General features: G+C 37.3%; 1 protein-coding gene across 1 annotated transcript; it reads left to right on the plus strand.

The window, feature by feature from the left end:
* Positions 1–336: 336 nt before the first annotated feature.
* On the plus strand, positions 337–8,862 carry dhh (desert hedgehog signaling molecule). The gene is made up of 3 exons (NM_001030115.2): positions 337–1,211; positions 5,921–6,182; positions 7,935–8,862. The coding sequence occupies exons 1-3, from the start codon at positions 900–902 to the stop codon at positions 8,702–8,704; spliced, it is 1,344 nt and encodes a 447-aa protein (NP_001025286.2). The 5' UTR covers positions 337–899; the 3' UTR covers positions 8,705–8,862.

The following is an 8,862-nucleotide window of genomic DNA, read 5'->3' on the forward strand; positions in this document are numbered from 1 at the left end:
GATCAATAAAGGGACTAAACCGAAAATGAATGAATGAATGAATGTTATTTAATGTAGTATTTTTTTTTAGCCTTTTACAGATAATCCCGTATGATTTTATCGTGAACAAAAGCTCAGTTATAATTATAATTCTTAACAAATATTTTCTACAGCCATTAAAGTTAGTCAACACTGTTTTTTCAAGCGAAAATACAAAAAAAAACCTACTGAAAGTATCCCCCGCTATATTTCCAATACAAAAGCTGCAATATGACTTCACAGTGGCATGACTGGAAACGCGCGCGAGCAGGAGGCGTGTGCGCCACTGTCCTGGAGCGCGCGCAGGAAGGGAGGGTGATTTCTGTCCGGTCACAAATACTCAATGGTCCGAGCGCAGCGGTTAAAAGCGGGAGCAAACACGCGTTGAAACAGGCCGAGCTCTCAGACAGTAAAGGAATGAAATTATGTTTGAAAGCGACTGTCAGGCAGGACAAACAGAGACGCGCGCCCTGAATCCAATTCCAAAGGAGGCTGTTTCGCGCGGAGCTGTCCAAGGTGGGGTAGGATGATGGGATGAAGCACCTGTTGCGATCCCAGTATCTACAAACGAGGATGCCATCAATTCATCCTTGCTTGGAGTACTGAAACATGACTATATGAATGGATTGACGTAAATATAGTAGTAATTATATGTATTGATTTTCACTCATCACACCTGCCTGGATGTTTTGCTTAATAATCAGGTAACCAGCACACTTTGGTCAATGATTCACGAAATCTTTCCCCGCTTTAATTCAACACCGTGATATGGACATGGAAAAAGTCAGTTGTGTCAGAGAGATGTCACGGGGTGTTTGGAGAGACGCTCGCGCTGCAGGACTCGCGGCTCGCTGATCTCCTAGCAAACTCCACGCGCGTCAATGACGTTGGCTCCTTGGTTAAGGCTGGCACGGCTTGGCCTGCTGACTGCGTGTCTTTATTCATGGCTGGTGGTTGACGGATGCGGCCCGGGTCCCGGTTACGGCGGTCGCCACAGGCAGCGCAAGTTGACTCCGATGTCCTATAAGCAATACGTGCCCGGCGTCTCCGAGAACAACCTGGGCGCGAGCGGAAGAGCGGAGGGCAGGATCACGCGCAGCTCGGAGCGCTTCAATGAGCTCGTGTGCAACTACAACACTGACATTGACTTCAAAGACGAGGAACGCTCCAATGCTGACCGCTTCATGACCAAGGTAAAGGAAACCTGCATGTTCAGGCTAATAGTTCACAGAGTCGACCGTGTTGCAGATGGGTCACCTTAGTGCTCGTGTCTCTTAACTTGTAAACAATATCATGTGAACATTGTAAACTGAATTTTCAGCATCATTGCTTTGGTCGTCAGAACAACAAGTCTTCAGAAGTCATCATCATTGTTTGATTTAATGCACAATGATCATTTCTAATTATTGTTATTGTTGAGAAAGTGCTGCTTAATTTTTTTTGTGTGGAAACCTTCACTAACTTCATTCAAAATTACTCCTCCACAGGCATAAAATTACAAATATGTATGGATGTAAATATAATATAATTTATTACCTATCCTGTTAATTTTTTATTCTTTTTTCAAATGTTTCCCAGCATGTCATATTTGTCTAAGCAAGAAAAAAATTCACAGTATTTTTTATAATGTTTTTTTATTTCTTCTGGGGAAAATTTTAATTTATATTTTGGAATAAAATCAGTTTTTAAAAACTGTTAAGTAAATTTTACTTTTAAAAAATCTATTTTAAGGTCAATATTATTACTCTCTCTCTCTCTCTCTCTCTCTCTCTCTCTCTCTCTCTATATATATATATATATATATATATATATATATATATATATATAATTTTAATTGCCTATTGAACAGACCACTGTCCTCCAATAACTTGCCCAACTTGACTAGTTAATATAATAACCAAGTTACATATTTAAAGCTGAATACTAGTATCTTGCAAAAGAATAAGAAAAATAGTATGCAGTTGCTAGAAAAAAAATACATTAGTTATTAGAAACTAGTTAGGTAAAGCAATTAAACTGAAAAAAAAGAACTGCTAAACAACACTATTTATAAGAAGAGAAAAATTTCCCAGGAGGGCTAATAATTTTGACGTCAACTGTACACGCACACAAAGTATACTGTTTATAATGTGTAAAGTGCTTTGAATGTCTGGAAAAGCTCTATATAAATGTAAGGAATTGTTAATCATTATTATTTAGTTCTTTAAATATACAATTAGTTGCTACTGTACAGATTGAAGCAACATTTACATTTTTGTGCATATATCAGGTTTAAACTGTTACATTTAGACACTCATAATCTTTAGAACAGTTAATTACTAAATGGATTATCAGCCTGGTTACTGTTAACCATATTTTATATGCATTTACAATTTAAAGCAATTCATTACCCCTCCCCTACCGCAACCACGGCATTGACAAAATGAAAAATAAAATATGTATCTTTCCAGACTTTCTGAGTTTACAGTGAGAAAACAGAGTGTACCATATTTGTTCAGTCCATATGTAATCATTTAACATGAGAGGCTTGGCAACACCTAAAAGAAGGAAAATAAGTGCATCAAGATCTATCATCTTGAAGATATATAAAAGTTAACAGTGAGGAAATACATTATGCCATTTTTTAGTCAATACGTTATCACCTGAGGGTGACGCGTTGGCGCAGTGGGTAGCACAATCGCCTCACAGCAAGAAGGTGACTGGTTCAAGCTCCGGCTGGGTCAGTTGGCATTTCTGTGTGGAGTTTGCATGTTTTCCCCGTGTTCACGTGGGTTTCCTACAAGTGCTTCGGTCTCCCCCACAGTTCAAAGACATGTGCTATAGGTGAATTAAATAAGCTAAATTGGCCACAGTGTGTGTGTGTGAATTCAAGAGTGTATAGGTATTTCCCAGTGTTTGTTTGTGGCTGGAAGGGTATCCGCTGCGTAAAACATATGCTTGATTAGTTGGTGGTTTATTCTGCTGTGGCGACCCCTGATTAATAAAGGGATTAAGCCAAAAAGAAAATGAATGAATGTTATCATTTAACATGAAGGGCTTGGTAACATTCTAAGAGTACAACAAAGAAATAACATAGAAAACACAAGTAAATAAATACATATATTCTAAAGGCCAGGGAGTTCTTCAAAATATTTAATAAAGAGGGACCATTTCTCCAGGAACTTGCATTTTAAGCCTCAAATCATGTATTTAATCTCTTCCAATTGAATGTAAGACATCACTTCACCATATTACTCTTTGTTAAATGCACAGCTGTAAAGCCACATATGAATTACAGTAATTTGAGAACTTCTACAGTGAAATAGCTCTGTGTAATTTATTAACACTTAAAGATTCTTTGTTTCATATTGCGTTTAAAATCTTATTCAAAAAATAGAAAAAGATATCATGGCATGAACCAGACGCATTAGAGGCCCTTTCAAGTTCCTCAGCCATCCATGACATACTTCATGCACAGTTAAACAGTGCTTGAAAAAAACAAAAGGGTTTTGTTATTCCTGTAATTCAGCTGATTCATTGTCAAAAAACTGAATCAAATTAATATGATGATCAATGACAGAACATGATTCTATTCTGGACAAGCCCTGCAAAATTAAAGATTCATATATGAATATATAGCCTTTTAGAAATGTTTACATGTGTCAAGCTGAAACTATAGGAACAAACTAGTCCAAGCAAAGCAACTCTGTCAGTCACAATCCCATGATGTTGATAGAATGTTTACCCATGTTGCCATGTTCCCTAGCAAATGTTAAAAACGTGACATTAGGACTGTCTGGACTTCCACTGCTCCCTTTAATCTTTAACCAACTTCTTTGTTGGTGAGCTTTAAAATGATCACTACACCTCTACCTCCTTAGCCAAGAAGTCAGTGTGTTTTTCCTTGTTTGAACATGATAAACATCCAGCAAGTAAGACAGATAACATTATGAACAGAGCACACTAAATATATATATATATATTTTTATGTCAAATAAAAATCTCATGGGAATATGATGATATTTTCAGCTAAATGACTTCGCCAAGGCCTAATCTGTCATGGTATCATAGGTCGTTTTGAGATATTACTGATAAGTGTGATATGGCTGATAAGTCAGCACCCTAATGGAAGTGCTTGGAGTTGGTGTATGTGTACGTATGCATGTGCCCTCTCATTGCGCAACTCTGAAAGCTATCCTTTGTGCATATTTTCAAGCCTCCGCGGGGTCGCCTGTGCAGAATTCTCGCCTGTTGAAGTAATGGCACCATCGGAAAAGCCTCTATTGTAGTTTTCACAATGAATCGCCTCTGTCCAACAGCATTGCGAGAAAAATCTCCCCGGTTTGTTTTCTTCCCCTCTTGATTTCTCACTCTTGCTGTCACATTCCCAAGAACACTTCTAAACATTCCATCCCATGGCCCTCTCGCTCAGACTGGTCCTTGCTTTCTTCTCGCTCTTCTCGGCTTTTCGACCCTGTCTTGCTCTCTCGCCTTTTCCCATACCCTCTCCATAGCACCCTGGGTCACATAATATTAGTTTCACAGACAAATAATACTACTTTTTTCACAGATTCTCCATTATGTGAGGTGTAGAAGGACCTAACGTTTTGAGAAAGACTAAATGCTGTATTATAAAGTCTCAAGGTTTTCACCAGGGTCATTCAAAAGACTGTGTGAAAATGTTCCCATCGTGTGAAGAAAAATGACCTTGACTGTACTCTGTGACCATGCTGAAGTGTCTGAAGAATGCTGGAAATGAGTTAAAGTAGCTTTGTTCTTATTGTTAGATGTTAAGGAGGGTGGAAATGGCCCTTTGCATTGCTGAATAAGCTGAAGAAGAAATTTCTAATGTCTAGCAGTTCCAAAATTTACCATGGAATTGTGGAAACCGATAAAAGCTATGGTATTTGCTATGCTTTCAGCCTTTGCTCACCTCTGGTTTAAATCATTTATAAAAAGGTGGAATTCTGACAGACTGATAAAACGTAAAAGTCAAAAGAGTCTACTGAGATTTATGGACAGTCTTCAAAATATTGTTCTACGCAAAAATAAAAGACACATACAGTAGGTTTAGACACACATCATTTAAAATAACGGTTATTTATTGGCATCAATGGTTCTAAAAATAACTTTTAACATTAATAGTGCACAAAATGTGGTTTGTGGTGTTTATTAGATTATTATAATGTTCTTGACCCCAAGAAAATGGTTCTTTTAAGAATTATTCTCTGCTAGGCTCTTTGGAGAACCAAACAATTCTACCAAAGTGTTTATTTATGGCACAGGTGTCAAACTAAGTTCCTGGAGGGCCACAGCTCTGCACAGTTTAGCTTTAACCCTAATTAAGCACACCTGATTCAGCTAATTGAGTCCGTCAGTCTTGTTTTAAACCTCCAGGTGAAGCTGCGGTCACACTATAGTGAACTTGCGAAATTCTGTAGTACGGCGCTGCAAAAAGGAGCGGGATTAAACAAGATGAGTATACATTTAAAAAAGCGAGCAATTGGTCCATATTTAAAATTTCTCTCCAGAGAGGTCATGTTTTGGTCCTCGATTGATCTCACGCATTTAAGTGATGCAATTCCGCAGGTCAGCGTTTCAAAGCATAAACTTTCCAGTGCAGCAACCTGTGAAACTTGCCGCATGAGCTTGCGTTTTCGGTCTGATGCATTCGCGTACAAATGAATGGAAGTCTATTTGGAGAAAAGTCCAGTGTGACCGCAGCTTGAGTGTTGAAGCAGGGTTGGAACTAAACTGTGCTGGGCTGCAGCCCTCAAGGAAGCCTGACAACCCTGATCTATGACATTGGTTTTGAAAACAGCCTTTTAAAGTCTTTATTTTTAAGTGTATATGGAGATTATTTAAAAAAAATCCCCTTAGCACTTTTGGATAACCTATGTGAAATGATATGTTTCATTTGCAGCGCTGTAAGGACTGTTTAAATAAACTGGCAATAGCAGTAATGAACCAGTGGCCAGGGGTTCGACTGCGGGTGACAGAGGCCTGGGATGAGGATGGCCATCACCCTCCTGGTTCTCTACATTATGAGGGCCGTGCAGTCGACATCACCACCTCAGATCGGGACACAAAAAAATACGGCCTACTTGCACAGCTGGCAGTCGAGGCAGGATTTGACTGGGTGCACTATGAATCCAAGTATCACGTGCACTGCTCTGTCAAAGCAGGTAAGCTTTTTTTCATTGTGATTTCTTATTCAAATATTTTCACTTAACACACCCAAGTTCACCCAAAAATTAATATTCTGTCTTTGTTTATTACTCTTCAATTTTGTTGTTTGAACACATAAACACAAACGTTTGATGTTGAAATATTCAGAAGAATGCTAAAAAAAAAAAGTAGATACTGCAAGTCCAAAGTATTTTTTCCCAAATATGAAATGCAGTGACTACCGGTAACCAACATCCAACCAATAACTTCTTTTATGTTAGAAAAGAAATTCAAACAAATTTTAAAGCCCTTCATTTTTGCCTGAGCTATCTCTTTAACATCCTGCTATATTCTCAAACCTTTCAGCTACCATTAGCTCATGGTCACAGTAAAAGGTGTGTGTGGTTCTGTGGCTTCACTCTTTTTTACTTTCTGCTTTTCACTCCATTAAAGGAACAGTTTAATAAATATAAAAAAGAATATTATACCCTTAGACCATTTCCTAACCAGATATGTCATGAGTGGCCTGATGCTAGTGTAGCACATAACTCTAGATGCTACCTAAAATACCACAGCCAATCAGAAATGCAGAAACAGACTGTTTTATAATGTAATTAATAAGCATTTAACCTCATTAACATAATTAAAGGTACATACTGAAACACTGATATTGTTAGCTTGCAGTGAATTCACAGTTCTAATCTTCTTGTTTAAACAATATATTTTCTAGCCTTTATTATTTTCACTGTATACATCTAAAATAATAGCTTAGCTCTTCCCAGCTATGTAATAGCTGTAAAAGGTGCTAGATTTCTAAATGTGCTATCAGATTAATAAATGGCGTTAAGGGGTAAAAGTCATTCACTTATTTTTTCACCTAAATAAAAAAAAAGCTTGATTGTGAGGATATTGGGGGTTAAAAAGATTCATAAATCATATTAAAATCAACATGATACCCACATGAAAAGAACCTATATAAACATATATGTTTTAAAATAGGTTTTTAACATATGTGACAAATCTGTCGTTTTTCTATATTATAAATACATATAATGTATGTGTACATATATATATATATATATATGCATATGCATACATGTACCTAGGTTCCTATATGTATATTTGTGTGCATATATGTTCACCTATTTGTTTACCTGCACATTAGTAAAATTATTAATATCCAAAAAATTCAAATTTACAATTTTTATTTACTTTAAATATAGTACAAGAACAAAAATAAGACAAAACAGAAAAAATGACACACCATTTTACATTTCCTTCTTTTCCACTATCTTGATACAAGAAAGATTTGACCTTGTAAATGTTTCAGGAAACATGTGGACATCACAGTTTTCCATCTCCTCTCACTTATTTGCCATAGTTTGCACATACATACGTTTTTTGCTTTTTTTTAGTTAGTTCTTAGTTATTGCCTTGATAATAGACAGCATGAGCTAGGCATCATGTCTGAGTTGCTAAAGTGAGATATAAGCTACTTTATAGAAGACATATCTTGTACATATGACTTATATGTTGATATAAAAAAGCAATGCAGGAGATCTATATGGCCTGTATATGCACATATATGCACCTCAATTTTGCCTATATGTGGGATATATACACATAAATGTGCTTATATACTGCATATAGGTTTCATATATGCGCATATATCCTCATGTATATCTTTTCATATGGGTCTCTGAGGGTCAGTAAATGATAACACATTGGATTGATTGATTGATAATAAGTCATTCCCCTCTACATTACAGATCACTCTGTAGCCGTGGAGAAAGGTGGCTGCTTTTCGGCATCTGGACTTGTGACAATGGCTGATGGTGTACAAAAGCCCATGTCATGTTTGTGGCCTGGAGAGAAGGTGCTTTCTGTGTCTGGGTCAGGTGAAGTTGTTTTTAGTCGGGTACTTCTCTTTCTTCATCTGGACAGAGAGAGCAGAACCAGTTTCTTTATTATTACTACTGAAAATGAGAAACGAATAGCACTTACTCCCAATCACCTCATCTTTGCGGCTCACAATCTCAAACTGCACCATCATGACTATGAAACTGTATTTGCCAGAAATGTTAGGATTGGGGACTATATACTTACTACTGGTGGCGATAGAGGAATCCAGCCATCTAAAGTGGTCTCAGTTTCTCTGGAGGAGAGGATGGGGGTTTATGCTCCCTTGACAGAACATGGGAACCTATTTGTGGATGGCGTGCTGGCGTCCAACTACGCTACTTTTCAGGATCACGGACTCGCGCACACTGTATTTTGGCCTTTTCGTGTCCTGTTTGTCTTTTTTAACAAAGAAATGGAGGAGGACTTGCAAAGAGTGGCGGTGCCTTATATCTGTTCCACAAATCAGACCATTCTCACAAGTGTGATGCACAGTAGATTATCCAGTGTGTTCAAATGGCAAGATGCCACAAGGGCTGAAATGGAAAATGCTTTCTTGCAACAAAAGGAGGTTTACTGGTATGCAAGGCTTTTGCACACATTAGGACGTATATTTCTTGACCCACAAAGATTTTATTGATGGTCAAGACACTGAATATGCTCAGGGATGGGCAAAAATATTAAAATGTATTTTAAAATAAAATACCAAATAACTCAATCTTATATGTATCAAAATAAACTACAAAACACATCAGCCACTAATGTATCAAAATAAAATACTGTACTTTGAAAATACTA

This window comes from Danio rerio, chromosome 23, assembly GCF_049306965.1.
Source record: "Danio rerio strain Tuebingen ecotype United States chromosome 23, GRCz12tu, whole genome shotgun sequence".
NCBI classification, from domain to species: domain Eukaryota; kingdom Metazoa; phylum Chordata; class Actinopteri; order Cypriniformes; family Danionidae; genus Danio; species Danio rerio.